The sequence below is a fragment of the Protobothrops mucrosquamatus genome, unplaced genomic scaffold, assembly GCF_001527695.2.
Source record: "Protobothrops mucrosquamatus isolate PMUCROS unplaced genomic scaffold, P.Mucros_1.0 scaffold2257, whole genome shotgun sequence".
NCBI lineage: Eukaryota > Metazoa > Chordata > Lepidosauria > Squamata > Viperidae > Protobothrops > Protobothrops mucrosquamatus.
The window spans coordinates 19,612-44,552 of NW_015388346.1; the positions used below are offsets into that span (position 1 = coordinate 19,612).

Sequence of the window (24,941 nt, forward strand, 5' to 3'; positions counted from 1 at the left end):
CCCCTTTTCCGGCGGGTGCCTTACCTCCCTTGGGCTGGGCCAGCTGGTGGTCAGCCTGCTCCGTCTCTGCCGCTTGCCAGCTACGCCTCGGCCGGTGCATGGGGCGGAACCACGCATGCGTGGCGCTCCCAGGCAGGGAAAGTCCACGACTTACGACCGGTTGGGTAGTCCTCAACTTACAACCGGTTTAGTCCTCGACTTATGACCGGTTGGGGTCGCGGCATTAAAAAGGTTGAGAACCACTGTTCTAACCACTGCGCTGCCACGGCTCTTATAAACATGAACATCTCTTGGTGTGGGTCTTCAACCCATGTCTGAGACATCTGAAGTTATTTTTAGGTGAGATGTCTACTGGCCACAAAGATGGTGAGGGCATAACCCTTCCCTCCAGACCCCAAGCACTTTTCTGTACCACTATTCTCCTCCCTGCTCTTCCTTGTGGAAATTGTTGAGAGGGGGCTGGTTTTATTTATTTATTTATTTAATTTCTATGTCGCCCGTCTCATTCATGCAGTGGACTCTGGGCAGCTTTACGTTTTAAAAGGACTGCATTTTCTTACTTGTGAACACCGGTTTATTCCTATCTGCCTCAACAAGTCTGTTTGCTGTTCGGTGGACTTGGAAGTTGGAGAACAGACCCGTAATCTCCTGGTCTGCCAGGCACAGTAAACAAGGGAGGCAGGCCAAGGCATTTTTCTTATCCTGAAACCCCATCCCAATGCCAGCCTCCCATTCCTTGTTGTGACTGATGGATGGATTCCTTCTGACTTCAGCGAGTGGGAGGGCACCATAATCAGTGTGATTAAGCCACTACTTTGCTTAACATGCGTTGCACGCCCGAAATCAGGACACTATTATTTGTTGGCCAGCCAAAACAGAAATAATAACTGTGTGACAGAGATTGGCAAAGGAAATAGAAAATGTTATGCCAAGGTGGGGTTGTTGCTGTTGTTGCCGTTTGCCAACTCAAATTATAGCGAATAACGCTTTTATTCAGCAACGAGAGAAGTCTCTAAGTCTACTTACTCAATTATCAGTGCCAAAATGAAGGACAGGCAACTTAAGCTCACTTTTACTTCAGCCACATACAATCCATAATGAGTACTATTGAACTGCTGCATGCATGCCCCCCAAAACAGCAAAAGAGTTGTTTTAATCTGTGTTGTAAAAACAAACGGGTCACTCTTCTGGGGCAGGAATTCTCAGCCTCGTATTAAGAAAGATGAAGCAAAGCCAACCCAGAACAGAAGGAGTCTTCAGAGATCACACTCACTCAAAGTTGACCCTGGTCTCCAGCTTCACCTCCTGGTCCATCAGTACTAAACTGTCCTGATTCAATGCCAGCGGCTTCTGTGAAAAGCCAAAGAAATACAAAAATATTGATACAGTGCAAAGGAAGAACACTGGTGTAAGAATAGAAATGCTTGTTATGTATGATATGATTCTACGTTGCCCACAGACTAATACATTACAGCTAGTCCTTGACTTGGGTCATTTAACCACCATCTGAAGTCACAACTGTCCTGAAAAAAGTGACAACTGGTTCTTGCCCTTACAATTGTCACAGCATCCCTACAGTCACACGCTCAAAATGTGGTCACTTAACGATCAGCATGAACTGATGATGGCTGCAGTGACCCAGGCTCTCAAGATTGCCATTTATGACTTTCCCAACAAAACCAATGAGGGGAGCTGGATTCACTTAATGACCATGTGATTGATTTAACGGCCATGGCAAAAAAAGGTTGTAAAATCGTGGAAACTCAATAACTCCATTTCTTAGCAATGCACATTCTGGTCTCAACTGTGGTTATACGGTAAGTCTAAGGACTATTTGTATGAAACTATTAAGATCATCGATGCAATTCTAGAAAAATAGCTTTTCAAAAATCTGCAAATAATACTGGGGAGAGATTTTTAAAATTGTGGTAGGATAAAAATGTTTCTAAACAAAGAAACAGATAAACAGGAATATTTTGATACCAATATTCTTTGAAAACTGAAATTACTTGTTCATTTCACCTAAGATATGCATGTTCTATAATCATCTGTGAACTAAAAATTATTTGCCCAATATAAATATGCTTTGGAAAAAAATAATGTACAATCACGTTGGATATCTGAATTATATCTTTGGATATCTGGATAAATATATTTTTCTCTAGCCCTTTCAAAGAGGAAAAACAATAAAGTTGTATGCATTTAAAAGACACTGAAACTATATATCAATTTAAGCTTAGACAAAACCAAGATACTTCTTGAAATGAATTCAATTTCATTTGAACAATATTTATTTGTCTGGCTTGTTAACAATATATGTTACTTGAATAGATACTTAGAGAATATAACTACTATCTCTAGTTAAAAGGGACTCCAGTGACCTATCTTCATAAGCCAACCAGGCAATTAGAAGCTATATAGAACATAGAAATAGAAGTTATATAAAATATGTAGATTAAAATACCCTAGTACTCCCAACTGGCATGGCCAATGGTGAAGCATACTGGAAGTTGTAATGAACAATCTCTGAGGGCCAACATTCCTTAGCCCTATTGTACAAGACTAAGAAATAGAATTTCAGGGAAAGCTCAGCCAATAACAGTGAACTCTCAATCCAACAGGAAATTACCCCAATTTACACCCAAAGCCCAATTTCTGCTCAATTAAATTAGATAAAGTAAATAAATATTGCATTTGGAGATTACAAGTAAATTGGCTTAAAGTGAATTTGAAACCACAATATATTTTTTGTTTATAATTTCTGAATTCACAACTTTAATTATGATATATAATGAGAGAGATTACAAATGCTCCAATCTAAATTTTACCCAGAAAAATCCCTTTCTCTTAGTTTTCTAAAGTGCTGTTCTTCCCTTAATGTTTCCTTTTTGCCTAAAACAAATTGGACCTACCTTTTCACTTCCCATAAGGTAGATCTTTACATCAGGTAAATTGAGGCCACGACGCTGACAAACTCCAGCCAACATCTCCTGGATAGAGAGGCCAGAACGTACTGGGGCCAGAGATGCAGTCCCATCAGGCAGATAAATGCAACAATATTTAATGGGATGATTCTGACTGTCAGATTCTGAGCCAGTCAGACTCTTCCTGTGGTTCTGTAGAGAAGAGAACTTATCACATTCAGTTTCATTTACTAACCTACTACAATCTCAACCTGAAAGTTCAGTGTCCACAACAGACAATTACTTGAGGTCAAAGATCAGTAATATTGTATATCTATCAATGCATGCACTTATGGTAGGTGTGGGCTTGGTGAGGCTTTTATCCAAACCTGCAATTAAAAAAAAATACATATGCTTTTTTCCCCTTCCTGTACAGTTGGAAGACCTGAAAGACCAAGTTAGGGACAGATCATTGTGTGTTGGGGGGGAAATCTATCTATATGGTTGCTAAGAGTTGACAGTGATTTGATGGCACATACAGTAATGAATCAAAACTCTTCTCTCAATTGCTCTCTCTCTAGAGAGAGAATGAGATGATAGTAGGACTTCGGGTCACAATTAAGATGCAAATTTTAAAGAAAATTCCTTTATGGATTTTTGGTTTATGATTTGAAGCAACACAGTGAAGAAAACTTGCATATCAAGAAGAAAATATAGTATTATAGAAAGCCTGATGTATTAAAAAAAGTCCAGATATTCCCACTTTACACAGTGACCAATAACACTGCTTGAAGGAACTCAATAAGCACAAACTATTTCCTATTATTCCTCATCAATGATAACTACTGAAAACAATATGGAGAGCACTTGTACCAGCCAGCATATATATATTCCTTTATAAAACCATGGAAGCCAGCAGCTGGCACTGAATCGTGAGACAGTGAATCTCGTGGTAATTACACTTTATGCAAATATGTACATTTTCCCGTTTTGAGAACAGAATTGAAATGCTCCTTTCTTCCCACCGGCAGTTTGAATTAATTCAGCCAGAATTCTCCCAACTCAATCTACTGCGTCACTTGCTGTAAAACCATAGAACTGTCTGCTAATCTATTTATTAGACAGTGGGAAGCATTTGCTTTCAGCTTCAAGAGCTGTACCTCTCTGAGGGCAAGCCTATTACGATCAGCTACCATGGTAGATGGGGACGTGAATAGAATGTTTAATTCTTTATTTGCATGGTAGGCATACCTCGAAAAAAATAACCACCTACAAGGGCAAGTTTTGGGGGGTTTTTTGCTCCCAAAGATAATTTATTTGGAAAAGACTTTGACAATACTGTATAAGACTCTACCTGGCATCTCTGGCCATTCCAGAGACAGTTTTGGACTTGTCTCACTACATAAAATTAATATGCTTGGAAAACAAAATTAGCATCTTTCTTGTTTGTGCTTTTTTTTTGAAACTGGAACAAAGCTAGAACTTAACATTCTTTTTCCTTCTCAAATTACAGTACATGGGAAGCCTTTTTTTTCCTGCCATTTCTCCTGGGGCTTGGGGAAGAAACAGAGTAAGCAAGTAGCAAAGAAATCACTGGCAAAAGCAGGAGTTGCAGCCATAGAACTGCCTCTTTAACTTGCCCCATGGGGGCGGGGGGGTAGGAAACAAACGGTGTGAATGGGTGACAGAATAAGTTGCTAATAATGATGGAATGGGACCCTGGGGCAGGAATACAGGTAGCACCTGACAAATATTTTCCTGCCCGGTCTCATACCTTTTGCCATCTGGCACTGTGACTGTGACAGCTCTACCGCTGCTTCAGTCTTCTTCTTTGCCTGTCTGGAGCATGCATGGCTTTGTAGATGGCTGCATGGCCATGATAACTGCAGAAGCATTCCGGCCCAGGTTGACCCAATTCCTATCACTGCTCCCATCCCCCTTCATTCATTGCAACCTTGACTGTAAAAAATGGGGAGCCTATCATTTCATTTGGGAGGCAGGGAAGCCAGGAGCATTTCCCCTCATAATTGGAGCACAGAATTTTGGGCAGCTGACCAGGATACACAAACCATGTTCTAGAAACATGGGAGGCTGTACTGTAGGTGTGTCTGTGTATGTCTGTGTGTACATGCACAACGGAATTTGATTACGGGAAAAGCAACAATAGCTCAGGGCAGAGTATTGACTGAACGATGACCCATACAGTATGCAATCTCCTAATAGTCAACTGGAAGGAACACTGGCTGATTTATGGTGATCTCACTGTCCCCCTCAGCATTTCAAGATTAGCGATCAATGGCCATCTTCCCAATGATGTGGATAGATTTGGTTTGGAAACAGAGTGGGAAGATGCTGTGTCAAAGAGCACAAAGTGGTTTACAATACATCATCCAGCTGGGTGGTTCTAGATTTGTGCTAGGAGTATTCTCCTCTGGATAATTTCATTCTCCACTTTTATTTTATCGGCCATAATCTTCAGGAGAAGGGCTGTTTTTCCACCAACTGAGATCCCTCTGGCATTCTAAGCAACAACTTTCCAACAGTTTCAAGATAGGGCAGCCTTGAGAGAGGCTCAGAGAGAGGCTACAGCCATGAAAATGCCAGCATGCTCTCAGTAGCAATTGCAGAGATCTCTACTTTGTAGAGAACTCCTCCACACAGCACAGTCATAGCCTATTATAGAGAGAGTGTGGAGGCTGGGTAGAACCTATGATGTAACAGGCATGGCATACTGTTAAGCAAGAGCCAAGCGCCCACATTGCAACAAACAGAGCAGAGGATATTTTCACACGCTGCAGCTCAAAATCTAGCTAAACACCACTCACCTCTGCCTGCAAGCCACTGGTTGCATAAGATAGGAAGCCCAGGTCCAGACTAGCTGAAGAATTCAAAGAGCCTTGGGATTCACGCCAGGGGGTTGGTCCCTCACCACCATTTCTCTCCTCTAGGACAGATAGTTAGCAAGGAGTTAGGACTTTGGAGAATACTCGGCCAATTATTAATCATTCCTGTTCTGTCACCTCCTTCAACAGTATCCCTACTTTCAGCTTTGGACTCACCTCCCCAGGGACGGTCCCTCCGGTCTCCTTTCCGAAAGGATCTCCGAGGACTCCTCCCAGCCAGGTTACCAGCTACCTCCACTCCTAACGGTAGCGATTTCCCTGCCTTTAGTTTTGTTTTCTAAGAGAAAACCAGAGAGTGTAAGAGCTCTAGATCTATTGCACTTGCATTCCCAAATCCCTCCAAATCACACCATCTTCTAGGCTGAAAGTAAAAGCTTCCCACCTTGCTATGTTCGGTGGGTGGGCTGCCAGACTGAGAGCTGGATCTCAGTTCTGGCAAGGGCTGCCCTTGGCTGTCCGCCTTTGCACATGCTTGGTACAATGCAGACTTGACAAAACGTGCGTAGCTGTCAAATTTCATCAGGTTGAAAATCTGAAAGAAGCGAAGTTGAGTATCATTAGTGTCTCTAAAGCAGAACCCCGTTGGCACTTAGGTGACTTCATCCATTATGTTCTGAATAAGAAGTAGACGTAATTACTAACTGGGGAGCAAATTCATAGCTGCTATACTACTCATACCTATTATTTATTTATATCCCACTTTTATTATTTTTTTATAAACATGTCTCTTATATTGGCTATCGGCTAGCAGATGTGGACTGTTCTCACCTGCAGTTGCTGGACATGAAACATGTCAGGAGTGGGGGTGGACAACACCTCCTCACCAATCCAGGCCTGTTTGTCAATGTTCACTGGGTTTATTGAATGACTTGACAGAAACTCATCATAGATCTTCCTAGCTTCCTGAGCCAGCTGTAAAGAAAGTACATGGAGGGAGAATCACAATACCACAATAGCAAAGAACAGAAATATCCAGGCCAGCTGCAGTAATCAACATTGCTTGTATTTTCTCCCTAAGTACATGATATATAGAGAGAACCATCTGGGTGCTCTATTCATCTCACAGGTTAGTGTGCTTTCAATGGTTCTAAACAAAAAAAATAAAGAAATATGAATGCTACTCGTTTGGGTGAAAAATTCAACAAGAGTTCTTTCCTTTCTTGCCTCCATACATCATCCCCCCATGCTTTAGAAAAAAAAGCAAAATTTGCACCAGTATGGATACGTCAATAAATTTGAAAAGGGGGGGATAATAATATATCTAAATCCAAGACCAGTTAAGTAGGATTTCCAATCACAAATGGGAGAAAATTAATACTCTTTACTGCATCCCCCCAATGAAAAGGAGAAGAAAAAAATGTGGATAAAACAAACAGGGTTCAATAATGAATATATCTTACAGAATTAATTTTTTTTTTCCTGGGTAAAGAATATGACTTCCTTAAATAACATATTAAATAATCATCACTCTTGTCTTGTCTTCCTCCTTCTCATTATGCTTGCTGTTTATACAAAATTCTGTTCTATACAGCTTGAGGCCATGGGGCATTATATTATTCCTTGACACATTGCTGTCTCTTATGAAATCAGAGAATTATAAATCATACACCGAATTTGGTTTTATGAGGATCAAAGTCTTAATTTTATAAATTATATTCCAAATCTCATAATAAGATAAAGGTTGAATATTCTATAGAATTCGAATTAGGATCAAACGTATCTCATACACTTATTCAAATTACATATATTGTCTTAGCACAGAACAAGTCCACTTATAATGCAAAATTTGGTCTTCTTATAGAAGAAGAATTCTTACCTTTTGGGTGCTGTTAGCTGGTATCTGCTGAAATTGTTCACATGCTTGCCAGAAATATACATTCTCAGCACTAAATTCCTTTTTCAGAAACTCCTGGAAAGAAAAGGATAATTTTCTATCTATTGCAACATTATCATAATCCAGAACTCTAGAACAGCCAGGGGGGAAATCAAAGAATTCAGGCGAAACATCATTATTATCTTTGCCCAAAGTGCAAGATCACTATATACGTTGTATTGGGTAGCAAAATAGCCATCAGTAAACAGCTCTACTCTCTAGCACAGTGGTTCTCAACCTGTGGGTCGGGACCTCATTTGGGGCCGATCGACCATTTCACGGGGGTCGCCAAGCAAGGCTGTCCGCCATTTTTTTTGTCCACCATTTTTTTTGTCCGCCATTTTTTCCCCTTTTCCGGCGGGTGCCTTACCTCCCTTGGGCTGGGCCAGCTGGTGGTCGGCCTGCTCGGTCTCTGCCACTTGCCAGCTACGCCTCGGCCGGCGCAGGGGGCGGAACCACGCATGCGCGGCGCTCCCAGGCAGGGAAAGTCCTCGACTTACGACTGGTTGGGTAGTCCTCGACTTACGACCGGTTTAGTCCTCGACTTACAACCGGTTTAGTCCTTGACTTACGACCGGTTTAGTCCTCGACTTACGACTAGTTGGGGTCGCGGCATTAAAAAGGTTGAGAACCACTGCTCTAGCAAAACAGCACAGTAGAGAGAAGACCCGTTTCAAGGTTAAAAGGACTGGAGAGGAGAGATATGGCCCCACACAATTTCAGATGGCTATAAATCATATAACTCTAAACAGCTCCAAATACACACCATCTTAAAAGGGAAATAAAAATAAACAATAGTAAAAAGGGAAGAAGGTGCAGTGAAAAAAATCAAAGGAAACGGAAAGGTGACATGGAACTCACAGTGAAGTATGCAACACCAAGCTGGTCCTGTAGCAGCGTCTCAAAGGACTCAGCCCAGCGGGCCACGGAATGCCCCACGGAGGGAGTGACACTCTGAGTGCACGGCAGACTGTTGACACTGTTATTACTACCCCGGCTGCCAGAGCTGTTTAACTCTGTGAAGCAGAGAAAGGTTTCAAGTCTTTCAGAGGCCTCCTATCTGGAATGGTGCTATGAATCTGAGCCTGCCTAAACTGGCAATTATTGAAGTACCGGGCTAAGCCAAAACAGTTTTCTGTCTCAAATGACCAACAAGATGGCGCCGGCTATTTCATGTACAAAGCCTACCAGATTACTAGCTGGCTCTTAATTCAATATTGGTTATGGGATAGTGACCCTGAGTGGGATCTTTGTACACGAGCAATTTCTCTTGCTAGACATGCTGCAGGCCCATAGTTAATTTCCCATTGTTGGAAATCAGAGATTTTAAGCAGAATCTCTGAGAGGCAAAATGCCTTGTTTCCCCATCTACCAGGGATCTGCTCAAAATCACCAGTTCCTTCTGCTAATACCAGCAAGGAATCAGCATCTTGAAGGAACCCCAGGGAAAAAGGGAAAAATGACAAAGTACTCCATTTCTCCCAGAAACTGTTTGAAGATAGCTGATTTTCTACAGGTAAACCAGTGATTTTGAACAGAACAATAGAGAGAAGGGAAACCTTATTTCTGTCCCTCCCGGTGACACTGTGCAAAGATCTGGTTTATTCTTATCATTGGTGATTTGTTCATTCTCATCAGCTCATTAGTGAAGAACAAATTTCTAGCTTCCTATTACTAATAGTAGTATAAAACCGAGGATCTATTCCCCAGTCAAGGATCCTAGTTTGGCCAAACATTTGTTTTAGCATCTAATCCCTGAAAGTTGTTTTATGTAGTTCAAAGGGCCAACATTCAACTATAATGAGGGAGTATAACTGGCAATTCCCTGTTACTGGGTTTATCTACCTCAATATCAAACCTATCTCCAAGTAACCAGCAAAATCCTGTGGCCATTATTACACACTGTCTCCATAAGTCGAATAGCATTATAAATAGAAATAGAATCATTGGGCTGGAAGGGACCTGAGAGGTCTTCTAGTCCAACATCCTGCTCAAGGCAGGAGACCTTACCAGGAGTAGGCAACCTTGGCTTTTTTATGACTCGTGGACTTCAACTCCCAGAATTCCTGAGCCAGCCAGGCTGGCTCAGGAATTCTGGGAGTTGAAGTCCACGAGTCATAAAAGAGCCAAGGTTGCCTACCCCTGCCTTATACCATCCCAGACAAATGATTATCCAATCTTTTCTTGAAAATCTCCAGTGATGGAACACCTACGACTTCTAGAGGCAAGTTTTTCCACTGATTAATTATTCTCCCTGTCAGGAAATTTCTCCTTAATTCTAGATACTCGATGTTACTCCCTTAGAATTATCCAGTCACATATCCCACGTACCTCCATCAGATACCGCCAGGCCCTGCAAAAGAAGGATGAGAGCAGTCAGAGTACTTTGTCAGTGAGAGAGAAATTAACTCAAAAGATTATGATATTTACACCCAGGCTTTCTGCTTAAATAAGCATGCCAACAAAATAAGATACATTTAAATTACAACAAAAAACAATATAATTAAAAATCAAAATCAAAATCAAGACAATTAAAATCAATTTAAAACTTGAAATTTCCCAAAATACTAAACCAGTAGAGGTCAAATTATCCTCCTCCCTCAGAGACAACTTTCAAAGGAGAAGACCCGTTTCTGCCTACCAGATAGTCAAAGTATCCCACAGAAAGATACTTCAAAAAGGCCATTCCTGCTGATTTAAGTTTTTGGACAGGATCATAGCAAGAGATGTGGCCCATCACTAATTCAGATCCCAGGTAATCAAATTACCTAAGACTGAAAATAAACATCTTAAACTTGCCCAGAAGTCATCGGCACCTGTAAGTATTATGTCATCATCATATCCTGCACTTCTTATTTTATTAATTTATTATTTATTGTATTCCATTTATGTGATTGCCTATTTGCCAAACAATTCTAAGTAGCTAATGTAAAAATCCAGAAAACGGGAAAAAAAAATAACACATATAAAGGCCTATAGTGCTGGGGTCAATATCAATCTCACACATATTAGCATATTCTGCTGCCTTTCATAGTATCCTGGCCCAATTCCTGAAGGAACTCAATTAACAGTCTAGATGCCACATTTTGTACCAACGGTGGTATCCAAAATGCATAGTTTCTTTTCCAGTATCAGATATCTTACATATTAGTTACCGTAGTTAAATACAGAGACTTTGGAAAAAGTTCAGAGAAGAGCAACTAAGAAGATCAAAGGCCTGGAGATTAAAACATATGAAGAACGGCTGTAGGACCTGGGTTTGGTGAGTGTAAAGAAAAGAAGAAACAGGGGTGACATGATAGCAGTATTCCAGTATTTGAGGGGCTGCCACCAAGAAGAGGGGGTCAAATTATTCTCCAAAACACCAGAGGGCAGGAGAAGAAACAATGGATGGAAACTGATCAAGGAGAGAAGCAACCTGGAATTAAGGAGAAACTTCCTAACAGTGAGGACAATTAACCAGTGGGACAGCTTGGCTTCAGACATTGTGGATGCTTCATCACTGAAGGTTTTTAAGAAGAGACTGGACAGTCATTTATCTGAAATGGTATAGGTTCTCCTGCTTGAGCAGGGGGCTGGTCTAGAAGACCTCCAAGGTGACTTCCAGCTATTCTATTCTATTCTATTCTATTCTATTCTATTCTATTCTATTCTATTCTATTCTGATGCAAATATAGGATGACCATCTGTTCTTTCAAAGTACAGTCTTAACTACGCCTCATTCCATCTCCTAGGTACACATTTCTAATATGGAAATCTATGGTTTGAAAAGTCTCCTACAAGCAGTATTTTTTTCTTTTATATTAGAGATGTTTGTTTGAAAGAGAATCCATGGGAATTTGACAGGCTATGGCCAGGATTACAATTTCATAGCTTAATGCAAGAATAAAAAAAACCCCTGTGTGTCGATGGCTGTACTATATTCCTTTGGGAACAAAGTATACGTGTATGAGTGAAGGGAGGCAGCGCTACATTTTTCTTTATGTATTTATTCTAAATGTTCTGCTTTCTTCTCAGCATGTAACTAGCAAAAGAACATATCAGTTTTGACAAAGGCTGAAGGAATTCATTACAGATTACTAAACGGGTGCATTTTCTTGGAGCTGGTGGATTATGAATGACTAACAGATCCTATTAAAGCAAAAATGAAACTCTGATTTAAAGAAATCATAATGAACATCTTTTTTTCCAGTTGCATATATTTCATGGAAGATAGATGACAGCTGAAGAAAAATACCATCAAGAGCTGCCGAATCTATAAAGACTGGGATTTGGGGGGGTTGGGAGGTGGGGAAGATGTTGTAGCAACTAGGAGAGTTCCTTGCACCTAATTAAAATTAAAATATAATTTTAATTTTAAAAACCAATTCAATTGAGGAAGAACAGGTTTTTAACAATTGAGATGAAACTAAAAAGCAGAAAAATGTGTTCTTTTATTCCTCTCAGCTTGAAAAATTGCCATAGAAAGTTTTTCTTTGATGGGAAATGGATAGTAGTTTGATTTTAAATTATCTATTTGAAAGTAAGTTTTATTTCTGATGATGAGTAAGCATTATCCCTATAATTTGCCTCATTGTAAATTATTATGCCAGAAAATTATTTCTAATTATTTCTTAATTGGTTTATTTGTTTACTTGTACCAGGATTACTGAAAGTTTCTTTTCTATTGCTTTTGTTGTGCTTATTTCCTTACAAGAGATTTTTTTTCAAATGTCCTCCATCAGTCATTTCTTTGGAATTATTCCTTTGGTTGTTTTTAAAATATGCATTTCAGAGATAAATTCCTCACTTTTTCACAGCTTTCTCCTTTACACTCTGAGGGTACAAGAGGATCAAATATGCTTGATTAGTTAAGGAAATATAAGAAGGTAGAAGGTGACCACTTCATGCTGGAATTCCTGATTTTAACAACACTAAACCTCAGTATAGTCAAATATGTATCATAGCCTTTTTTTTAAAGGGATTTTAATAGCACCCATGGCCAGAGAACTTAATAGGAAAAGAAGCTAAAAATACTAAAATTAAAGACAGTAGAAAAATCTACGGGGTTTTGTAATGATTTGAAAACAAATAAGGACACATAGAAAAAGAAAAAGGAGAGGAGAGGAGACCGATCAGAAAGAAAAATTTACAAATAGGTAGCTCGGAATTGTAGATCTGATGTCAGGAAAGCCACCTAAGCTGAATTTAGAAAGGATACCAAGGGTTTCTTTGGGGAAGTTCAAAATAAAAAGAACTGGCATACCTGTTTTCTCCTGCAAAAATGTTTGTGGTCAATTAGAGAGGGAATGGGGTCTCCTTTACTGGATGTGTTCAGATGAAACTAGATGACTTTAATTTTTAATGTATTTCTATTGTGGTCAGGGTTTGGAATATGTTAGCTGCCAGCATTGGTATTTTGTCAATATATCTTTTCTTTTTTCATCATTTAAACTTTTTATTAATATAATCAGTGGCGTGTTTAATATATTTCCTTCGGTTATCATTTCTAATCATCACAAAGCTTTTATTATCATTTCCAGCAGGGGTCCCGAACTTGCAGTCCATGGGCCTTATGTGACCTTCCCATCATTTTTTGTGTGCCTGGTGGCAATCTTTTATTTGTAGACACTGATAAGGTTGCCCAGAAAGGCCAAGGTGCTGAGGGCCATAAAGATCCCAGGCTGGGCCATTCCAGGCAAAGGAGTACGGCAGTGCCACATGCCTTCCAGTGACAGGACTCTTGTTCAGTTGGCCCATGCAGTTGGCACTTCTTACACCACCCTCTGGGAAACTCCACCTGCTCTCATGCTCCATGAAAGAGGCTACCTTTAAGGTGGCAGTAGAGGACAGGAAGACCTGGAGGAACATTGTCCATGGGGTCGCGATGGGTCGGACACGATTTCGCAATTAACAACAACAAGGGTCTCTGGGCAAGGGCCATAGGGAGGGGAGGCCTGACCAGAAGAGAAGGGCTGAGAAGGTATGGTTGCCAAAGGGAGAGAAGGAAGAGGCAGCCAAGAAGGAGGGTTGTGTCTGACTGCCCTGCCACAAGGGTCTTTTTGCCAGACAAAGACAATGAACAAAGATCCCTGTGCTTGGGCAAAGGAAGAACAAAGGGCTCTGCCAGACAAGAAAAGGCAAGCTGAAAAAGACTGAGGCAGGAAAAAAAAAATAGCAGGATTGAGGCAGCTCCAGGATGGCTTTCTTAGACTGTGTAATCTGATCTTGAACAAAAGATTATACATCAGCCGAATACTAAAACCAAATACAGGCGTTCTCACTAACAAAAAATACTACTACTTAAGAGATAAAAGGAAACAGTTCTATGGTACAGCTGTTTCTCATGCAGATTTGTTTCATGTTAAAAGTTGTTTTTAATATATTTATTTTTAATAACATACATGATACTACATGTTCATTTTTGACTCACTAGAAATGTTAGCATCAGTGTAGGAAAAGGCTTCTGTCTTGAGCGAAAGAAATAGTCCTGGTGTAGCACTTCTGATGATAGGAGTTTAAAACTCCTGCTTTAAGGTGAACTGTCTAATTTGTTATGCTTCAATCATTCTGGGTATAACATATTGTTTTATTTTATTTTTGTATTTTACAATAACTGCTATTTCAGTCAGGGTTTCTTAAATTTTGTTTTTGATCAATCCTGTTTTACTGGTCGCTGTCTATGTATTCACATGAGCAAACAGTAATAGAAGGAACACAGAATACATATTACGCAGAGGATTACCCAAAACCTAGACTAGAGACATAGGTTTCCCCTACCCCTGACCCATGGTAAAAACATTCTGGTTTGTTTCCAGTGTTGCTGACAGAATTTGCACAAGTTATCACAAGACTCCTAATAGTCAGATTTCTGTTGAGGCATTTCTGGTGACATTAATCATTCTAAAAATTATTAATGAAAGTTGCATAGATGGGACAAGACTAGTATCTAGATTGCAAAGGTTTGAATTACCACTAGATAATAGTGAAGAAATGCAGAAAATACTAACTCTGTGTTGACATCTAGTGGTCTTTTGGATTTTTGCAGCCCAAATAGGCTGCAATAGATAGGCCTAGTGGTTACCTTGTCAGTGCCAAGGAATCCAAACTAGAACACAAACAGTTATACTTCCATTGAAGACCAAAGCTGTCCTTGCTGAAACTGGTCTGAGTCTATCTGAACACCAAATGATCATGGACACACTGTATGAGAGAACTTCTTATTTTGATCTCAGTCCACTAAATCTGTGCACGGGCCATGCCAGAGAGATTTCTGTAGAGATAACACTATGAAAACATTATTGTTCACGCTTCTTCCTATTTAGCCCAGCCGGAGGGAATAACGTACCCTTTCCCAAACAGCAACCTGATTGCATGAGATTCATTTACAGTAATGTCCATCTAAAAAAAAAAAGTCATTGTTGCAAAAGGTCCCCAGACAAGTCACTATAGCCTGCAGCAGCTTTTGCTGACAGCGAGAGGCTCCTGCATTCCATGAGGTCGATCCATCTAATTGTTTCATTATATTCTTTTCTTTCTTTCTTTCTGTGTCTGCCAGTCATGCTCAGTTGTGCAATCTGATAACATGCCTGCCCGTTCTGTTTCCCCAGCAGATTGTGCAGTCTAACCTGGCGAGTTTGAAAGGCACTGTGATTTCACAGCAACTCTTCAACGTGCAAAAACATGCCCCAGCTAGAGCAAAACAACAGCTGCTGTTGTTTTTCACCTTGAAAAGAGCCCTTTCTCTCTCAGATGGTTTACAAAGAAGAGGGCAAGACCGCAAGGCAGCACACAAAAGAACATCCCACCGTCCCTTACCGTCCCTACCGTCTACTACTGCAGTAGTAGAGCCCAGCTAAATCCCTCTCACCACTCTACCTACAGCTTGGGGAGGCACGAAAACCAGGAAAGGTTTTCAACTGGCCTACGCTTCCCCCTGAAGGAAAGAGCCCCCAAATGCCAAGATCAGATTTTAGGAAGGAGCCCTTTTCATCGGGAAGACAAGCTGCTCCTTCCAATTCAAGTTGCAGCTGCTGGCCTTGCCTTTCCCCAGTAGCAGCTGAAGTATGTTCACTCACCATTCGGCCATTTTGGACACCCAGATGTTTGGGTTTTCCCAGCATGCCTCTCGTGCGGTTGTCACAGGTAGACTTTAAAACCCAGGACCATCAGGCTGGGAGCAGCCCCTCCCTGAGGCTGCAGCCGGCTTTCAGAGCATCCCTGGCTGGGAGAGAAAGAAGGAGTGGAGCTGCCTGCCACGCTCACAGTGCAGCATTCACTACCTCTTTTCTCTACCACAGGAAGTGTCACCATGGAGACCAAAACCACAGCTCAAAATGGGGTTTGGAAGGGAGAGTCTCCTTCCTTATGAGCACAGCCCCACTGACACCTCCAGCCCAAAGCTTTGAAAATGGTCCAAGGCTGCAGCCAAAGGCTCCTTAAAGGAACCCACGCCCTGATAAGGGACCGGGAGCATCTGTGGCTGGAGCCAAGAATTTTTCTAGCACCCTCAGACACAGCCCTCGGGGGATGCAACGAACAAAGGCAAGCTCCAGCAGATACATCGAAGGCGGCAGATGAGCACAAAGGCAATCGGCTGACAGGGACTGTGGCATTCTCCAAAGTCAACACACTGCCATCCACCTAAAGATGAGTGTTTCCTACCATTCTTCAATAACTGCGGCTATTATGCACACAAGACAGAATAACAAAATAGCAGAGTTGGAAAGGACCTTGGCGGTCTAGTCTAACCCCCTGCTCAAGGAGGAGATCCTATACTATTCCAGACAAGTGGCTGTCCTGACTCTTCTTAAAAGCCTACACTGATGGAACACCCACAACTTCTGGGGGCAACTCGTTCCACTGATTAATGGTTCTAACTGTCAGGAAATTTCTCCTTAGTTCTAGGTTGCTTCTCTCCTTGATTAGTTTCCCTCATTGTTTCTTGTCTTGCCTTCTGGTGCTTTGGAAAATAGGTTGATCCCCTCTTCTTTATGGCAGCCCCGCAAATATTGGAACACTGCTATCATATCAAGAGCAGGGACAATCCTGCTGGAACAAATTAAGACCCTAGGATTAGGTAGAGCCCCTAGTCTGCCTTGTGAAAAAAAGGAGTGGCTGAATTTTGTTGTTTTATGTATTACATTTTCATTTGTTTCTTCCTCTTAAAAGTTTAGGGTGGCTTAAGTGGCATCATTTGCCCTTATAACAACGTGGTAAGTTAATTAGACTGAAGAAAAAAAAAAGAGAGAGCCAGTTTGGTCTAGTGCAGGGGCAGTCAACCTTGGCTCTTTTATGACTCGTGGACTTCAACTCCCAGAATTCCTGGGAAGTTGAAGTCCACGAGTCATAAAAGAGCCAAGGTTGCCTATCCCTGGTCTAGTGGTTAAGGCAACAGGCTAGAAAGTTCAAGTCCCGCCTTAGCCATGAAAGTCAGCTGGGTGACTTTGGGTCAGTAACTCTCTCTCAGCCCAACCCACCTCACAGGGTTGTTGTTGTGGAGAAAATAGAAGAAAGAAGATGTGTTGGATGTTTGCTGCATTGAGTTATTTGTAAAAATAATAAAGCCGAGATACAAATACATAAACAAAAAAGTGACCCACATTTATCATGGTTCAATAAAGATTGGCACCAAAATCCCCAAAGTCCTAGTCCAATGCTCTAATCACATGCCATAGTGGGTCTCACTGGGAAAAATGGCAATCTTTAAACCAGTTTGAAACCAGTCACAATTTTGCCTGTCTTTTTCTGATGTTCCCTACCTAAAATTAAGAATTCTAATTAAAGTTAACATAAAGAAAACAAGCTTTGCCTAGTTTTACTTGTGGTACTATTTGTGTATATACTTCATATAACTGTTTCCCAACTTTTATGGACATCCATAATCCAATGCAAGATTGTAAAATGAATGAGAATATCTGAATATGCTCCAAACTCTTCAGGTGCAGCAAAGATTGATCACCGTTTCACCTATTTGGAGTAATTAAAAAATGGCGTCTCTAAAAAGTTACAATCACATCCAAGTGATGACACACATGCCATGACATTGTTGCACAAATGGTATAATTATAGAGCGATGACATGATACCTAGTGCAAGTACATACAGTGTTTGTGCAACAGAATCATTGCACATAACACCATGTGTCCCTTGGCACTTCTGAGCACACACCCATGCAAATTGTACTGCAGGTCATAATGCATTACGGAACATGCAAAGGAAGTATTGTAAACAATTCTAGATGGACTGCAGTGTATTAAAAAGAAAAACGTTGCTTACAATGGTTAAAGAGCCCTGGTGGCTTAGTGGTTAGAATGCAGTACTGCAGGCTACTTCTGCTGACTGCCAGCTGACAGCAGTTTGGCAGTTCGAGTCTCACTGGGCTCAAGGTTGACTCAGCCTTCCATCCTTCCGAGGTCGGTAAAATGAGGACCCAGATTGTTGGGGGCAATATTATGCTGACTCTGTAAACTGCTTAGAAAGGGCTGTAAAGCACTGTGAAGCAATATATAAGTTTAAGTGCTATTGCTATTGCTATTAAATTTCTAAAATGATACTGATTGTGAGTAGCTGCTATTTAAACACAGAACAGAATCCACTAGTGTCATATTAGTTCCTTGTGGCCATTTTTAAGAGGTACTATCCAACAGAAAACAAGAATTTGCTGTTTATGTATCTGCCATCACAGATGGGTTCCATCTATCCATAATAATAATAATTACAATACTTACAATACTAATACTAATACTAATACCAGTGCTTTTTTTCTAAAAAAAAAAAAAGATGTTGGAACTCACACACATCATACAACCCGCCTTGCCTACCCTACAAGGTTCCATCCAAAAAAGGTGCCGGAACTCCGTTCTGGGCATTCTATGAGAAAAAAAGCCCTGACTAATACTAATACTAATAATAAAGTTGGAAGGGACCTTGGAGGTCATCTAGTCGAACCCCCTGCTCAGGCAGGAAACCCTATACCATTTCAGACAAGTGGCTCTCCAGTCTCTTCTTAAAAACTTCCAGTGTTGGAGCATTCACAGCTTCTGGAGGCAGGTTGTTCCACTGTTTAATTGTTCTAAACCAGGGGTGTCAAACTGCCGGCCCATGGGCCGGTTTCATCATACCGGAGCCGCGCCCACCCCATTGCCGGCAATGGCAAAAAAGCTCCGATACGTTGCTCGATGTCACGTGACGTTGCAAGTTTGACATGTCTGTTCTAAACTGTCAGGAAATTTCTCCTTAGTTCTAGGTTGCTTCTCTCCTTGTTTAGTTTCCATCCGTTACTTCTTGTCCTGCCTTCAGGTGCTTTGGAGAATAGCTTGACTCCCTCTTCTTCATGCTCTTAGCTTATTTATTTCCCTCTATTCTTGTGACATCTGCTGCAAACAGAATCCACTTGACCCCAAATGGGTACACTAAATCATTCCCAAGCAATCAGAGAAAGAAACAGCAGCAGGAATTAATTCACTAACACTGTCTGAATTGTTAAAGGTTTGGACAATGATTGTGGGTGGTTCTCTCTCACTTGGCTATGTTTTGTATCTATATATAGCCCTTCAGCAAGCACTTAGCATTCAGGCTTGATATTCCAGCAAATGTTTAGATTATGTACTGAATTCATTTTTAGAACTGAAGCAATCAGGGGAGGTTTTTTTCAGTTTCCCATATTTTAGTCGCTTTATATTTTCTGATACTATTAACTTGGCTTCCATAGAATTTCAGATCCTATATGACTGTTTGCCTGTATGTCTGTGACCTTCTCAATACATTTCAGAGTGTGCCAGTTAAAGTCTTGGCAAATGAATGAAGATTTGTGGAGTGACTGTTGTGCACAGTGAATTACCTGTAACGTGATACAAGGCCTGCAAATTCCAGTAGGCTACTGTAGATATATTAGCCTTCTGCATGGAAAACGGCCTTTCTTGTGAAGATTTAACAATGATTACCCATGAGTTACTGGTTTACTTAGAATCATTGCCATTAGTCAACATGGCTATTGTTTGAAAATGGGCATTAAATTGTATAACTATTTTAATCATGCCTACAGGTAATAGCTCTTTTGTAAGAAATGGCCGCCCTTCTCGTTTTCTAAGAAATATAGCAACAAATATTTCTTTTCTTTACACTGTAAAACGCACATCTGAGGAAGAGAACAGTTGTTCTAATTTCAGGCAGGGTTCGTCTTTTCTGATTGCAAGTTTATGCTAGTGGCTGACTGAGAACAAGACGATCCTGGTGGTTACTGTTAGCATGGAGTTCCCCCACCCCCAAGGTTTATAAACATGGAAAGCTACTCTGTGGATTTTTTAAAAAATAAAGATCAATTACTCTGAGTACACTGCAAACATTATTTTCTATTTTAAAAACAGTTGGTTGAAACACAAGTACATACCATAGAAGAGTCTTACCCAAACCAGTGCTTTCCCAGTGTTTTGAATCTCAATTCTCATACTCTTATTCTATTTTCAAACAAAGAAATCCCTGAAAACTCACTTTCCTGGCATTCTCTTCTCCATCACATTCAACTCTTGCAATCTACTGTGCGCAGTACTTATAACAATCTCACCTTCCCCCTTTCAGATGGGGGGAAATAATATTTTCCAATAATCTCCTTTTATACATAAAATCATTAATCTGCATCAAGAACAAGAATAGTTAACCAAAATACGTATGGAAACCTTAAAAGTCAGTTCCAATCTTTCATAATTCTTTTTGTCAGTCTGAAGCTCCTGACCAATTTTTTCAGAGAACACTAAGGTCATTTCCTACTCACAGAAAGTTAACAGCACAATTTACCATTGTTCATATATTGTTCTGTCAAGTCAATGGAAAAAGAAAGCCATCTTTCTAGATTGTTATGCAGTCAAGAGAGTAAGATATGCAATAGTATGCAATTTCAATTTGTATTTCTTATCATTCTGCTCTATGTCTAATGCAAAACAGTATTTTTATCAGAAAAATATCAAAAATCAGACCATTATAACTTTGTCGCCATAAAGAGTCATGACACTTCCCAATTAATCATCAGAAATTTAAGCTGTGTTTGGTAATCCAGCAGTTTTTCTTTCTCTACTCTTAATGTAGGTGTGAAAATTTTAAAAGCTTACTTAATTATTATAAAGTAAAAAAATAATGTTAGCTAAACAATGTACCGGAATCTGGAGGGAAAATTGCACCGTCATTGCTAGCGCTAGTTTAGGCCTTTCTAAGTGAGGAATTCCTTCCTTCCTTCCTTCCTTCCTTCCTTCCTTCCTTCCTTCCTTCCTTCCTTCCTTCCTTCCTTCCTTCCTTCCTTCCTTCCTTCCTTCCTTCCTTCCTTCAGTTAATAATAAAAGAGAGAGAAAGAAGAAAAAAAGCTGGAAGCAGATTCTTGTTCTTCCGGAGACAAATGCTTCTTCAGAGTCTAAGTGAACTTCCTGTCCATATGCTGCTTGTTTCTTAATGTATACCTTTGTAAAAAAACAGCTGTTGTCACCACTTCCTTCAGCCATTCATTTCTTATTGTTTTTCTTTACTGGGTAAAAAACAGGGTAAAATGCTGCCCAGGAAAAAGCTTCTTGTACAGGGGTGGGGGTTGAGGATATTGAATTACAAAGTTAAATCAGGACGCCCATTTTACTTTCTATTATCATTATCATTATCATTCCTACAGAAGTTTTGGGAGGCCTGAGTTGTTCTTTCCATTCCCACAGCTGCTTCCATTCCTAGAGCTGTCTCTGCTTTATAACCTCTCTGTGCCTAGATCCCAGGCTAAGGAAAACAGTCTAGACTCCAGTTATGGATATTAAAGCATTAAGTTCATCCATAATGTCCCGTAGAAAAAGCTTCTTACTCTTAGAAATTACTATGGCATTATAAAACATAGCTCTAAAACAAACAAGACAAAAACATGTGCATGACGCACCAAGCAAAGATTACTTAACTCAGAAGTTGATTGAAACATAGTGAAACATAGTCAGGAAATACCTCCTGGTCATCTATGAATTCAAATCACCAAAGTCTGGTAGATTGTATCCTAAAATACTGAAAGAATTTGCACTGATGATTTGGTCAAATCTGTATCATCTTTGAAAACCCTGGAGAATGGTTGCGTTGCCACATGCCTAGAGAAGAGGAAAGGTTGCCTGTATCTTCAAACATAGTCAAAGAGAGGACCCAAGAACTTCTGAGTAACCCATTTTGTAATAATATTTAGGAAATTTCTACAGCAAACTCTAACACAATAAATTGTCAGTACTTTGAAAACAATGCAGTGATTACTAGAAGTCTACATAGATTTGTGAAGAACAGATTCACTTCTCATTTTTTAATTGGATGTCTTCTTTAGTAGTTTGTCAGAATACTATGAACATAATATATATTTGACCTAAGCTAAATATTTGATATTTGTTCATAATCTTCCAATTAGCAATCTCATTATAAATGGGCTGAGGTGAATTTCCAACACGTATAGAGATAGGGAGAATAATACTGTGGGAAGTCAGCCCCCCCCCCAGAGAAGGAAATATTAAAAGGGCAGAATATTATATTTCCTCAAAGGATCTTAAAGAGGCAGAAAAGCATGCCCAATTTTTCTTAATAGCCCCAAATCTCCCTCCCCTAAGCAGAAACCAGCTCTGTAGAAATGCAGATGTAATAATCCATTCAGGAAGGTTGGAGCCCTTAGGAAGACCAAGACACATACCCCACCCAAACTCTAAGACAGGACATAATAGGATTAACCCACAGATGCCAAAGGGGCACACTCAGACTCAGGTCAAAGTATATGACACAGGAAATACAAAGCCTCAAATGGGAGCAGAAAACAACTCCAAACAAAAGCCCAAGAGAGTATAAAAACCCACTCCCTACTACATGTGCTTACTCTTTTCTTCCAGAGCCATCTTTCTGTCTGGCTCTCCTCTTCAATAAACTACAACCTTCTTTCTAAAGCAGTCACCATGGTTTATTCCTGGCTTGGACTGGACCCTGATGAAGACTTTTCCTTCAACAATACTTTAGAAGATAAAAACAAAAGATAAATATACTTTGGGTAAAGCATAGGCTAAAAATAACAAACTGAAATAACAGGCATAAAATCAAAGTTCATTTAGAAAAAAAAATAAACGCAGTTATCAGACTTCATAATAGTAAGTGTGAATGCTGTTCTGAATAGGAGTCAGCGGTTTGTCATCGCCACTAAAAAGACAAACAAAATTTTCAACTGCATCATTAGAAGGTTAGTTTCCCAATCACAGGAAGTAACGGTTACACAATATTCTGCATTAGCCAGACTCTCCCTTAACATCCAGAAATCCAGTTCTAATCACATCTTTTAAGACATTCAAGACCACATTCAGAGAAAAATAACAAAGATGATCAGGGAACAGGAAATTATGTCCTACAAAGAAAGTTGGAAGAACTGGGGATGTTTAGCTCTCAGAGCAGGACTAAAGGAACTAAGACAACACTGGAAGGATGTCGTGCATATTTGGGTAGGATCCAAAAATTGTAATAATTAAATAAATATTACAGCTTATTTGCCTGACATTGCAGAGAGCAGGACATGACGTAACAGTTTTACATTACTAGAAGGCAGATTCCAACTGAACTGAATATTAGGAAATCATTTTAGTATGATTTAATTTTGGATTCCTGTGTTGAGCTGTGAGTTGGGCTCAAGTGATCTAAGTGGCCCTTTCCAACTCTAAGATTCAATGGAAAAGAGTGGAGCACAGGCTGCCCTGGAGTGATTTCCTCAACCTTGCATTTCCCCATAAATGTTGAATCACAACTTTCAAGATTTTTAAACAATACAAATCTATAACATCTGGACAAAAAAAAAATAAGTATAACTCAACATATGTGACTCAGATTGGGAAGAGGCATCTTAAAATATGGAGACCCAAATTGGTTAATCCCCACTGATCCCCAAAAGTGCTGGGAGAATGCGGTCTAATCACTGTCTCGCAAGCTTCCCTAGCTTGCAAGGATTGGTGTGAGAAACAAAAATCGGAGCAACACGGAAACTCCTTTATACTCCTTGAAAAAAAGGCCTTATACAATTTTTAAAAAACACGCATGCTTTCGCAAGCCACAGGGCTGCAAATGCAACTCTTTCCATCCACTACCTCTGAACAAAGTAGAGAATGAGCGGGAATTCGGGTTGGTTCTGACAAGCCACGGCTACCGTGTTGAGGCACATCGCATCCTCACGACTCCAATGCGCTGTGTCGGGATGAGCTTTTTCCCGCCCTCGCTTCCCTTCATTTCCATAGCGACAGGCGGAGGAAGTAAACGAGACTTGAAGCTAACTCCGAGTTCTCAGGCGCCGCCACCGATTGAGACGCCAAGAACTCTGCGATAAATCCTCCAGGCATATCTGGGCAAGTCTCGGAGAAAGGAGGGGGGCTTGCAGGAGGGCGGTTGAATCACGGTCGTCTGTCACTCTTAGGGAACCGAGTTGGGAGGACATACTGCAAGCAATCTTAGGCGAAGCTGGGAAATTGTGGGGTAAATAAACTAGCGCTTCCCACGCTTGGGTAAATTACCCCAACTTGGGCAGAAACGGTTTCCTTTTGGGTAACGACACACGAACCCATTACTCTGTCACAACAGAGACATTTAAATGAGGACTTTCTGATCAGCGGTTTGGGGGAATGAAAGAACAAGTTTGAGAAGCCCTGCTGTACACAAAAAATTGACATTTACAATTTAACATTTGCGTTTAAAACGGCAATGCAACTTTTTTCTTCAGGAGGAAAAATTTTTGTTTCCTGGCATTCCCTTTCTACGGAGTGATCAAGATGTTTGCTGAAGGTTTTTTTTTGTGTTTTGCTAAACCTGTGCCAGCCGCGTTGTTCATTGTTGAATGTCTGGGTGTTTCCAAAGAAAACGGGGGAATTTATTACCATTCATGATACAGTCGTTAGTTGCAGGGTTGAGAGAATGCTGAAAAAAGGCTGGGAGGATAAGAGAACTTCCTTTTTCCAAGACATGGATAATCATTACCTGGTCATTTATTGAGATGGATTGAAATTTTAAGAGATGCCACTTTCCCTTTTGCTGGCTGCTACAGATTAGCAGAGCCATCCTTCCACAAATGATTGCATATACTGTGGTTTTAAGGGATTGAGTGGCATCTTAGCACTGCTTGGATTGCACTGCACAGTTGCATCCATCTTTTTGTCACCTGCTGTGTTGTCTGCCATTCAAGGCTCAGCCAGAAGCACTCTGTTTTGCTTTATCTCCCCTCTCTTCGCATCAGACTGATTCATATGCGCTTTTCCACTGATTTAGATAACAA

The 24,941-nt window shown here is 40.5% G+C and overlaps 1 protein-coding gene across 1 annotated transcript in view; it reads right to left on the bottom strand.

Annotated features, from left to right (window-relative positions):
* The window catches only part of RGS14 (regulator of G protein signaling 14), a 32,018-nt gene extending 8,107 nt beyond the window's left edge, over nt 1-23,911 (bottom strand). Inside the window, exons 1-11 of the mRNA XM_015824492.1 lie at nt 23,852-23,911; nt 10,011-10,032; nt 9,052-9,108; nt 8,541-8,695; nt 7,623-7,715; nt 6,575-6,718; nt 6,189-6,338; nt 5,963-6,083; nt 5,729-5,847; nt 2,913-3,116; nt 1,274-1,350 (exon numbers count right to left, since the gene is read on the bottom strand). Coding sequence (XP_015679978.1) covers nt 1,274-1,350; nt 2,913-3,116; nt 5,729-5,847; nt 5,963-6,083; nt 6,189-6,338; nt 6,575-6,718; nt 7,623-7,715; nt 8,541-8,695; nt 9,052-9,108; nt 10,011-10,032; nt 23,852-23,911 — 1,202 coding nt within the window. The remainder of the gene's footprint in view (nt 1-1,273; nt 1,351-2,912; nt 3,117-5,728; nt 5,848-5,962; nt 6,084-6,188; nt 6,339-6,574; nt 6,719-7,622; nt 7,716-8,540; nt 8,696-9,051; nt 9,109-10,010; nt 10,033-23,851) is intronic.
* Between the last annotated feature and the right edge of the window lie 1,030 nt (nt 23,912-24,941).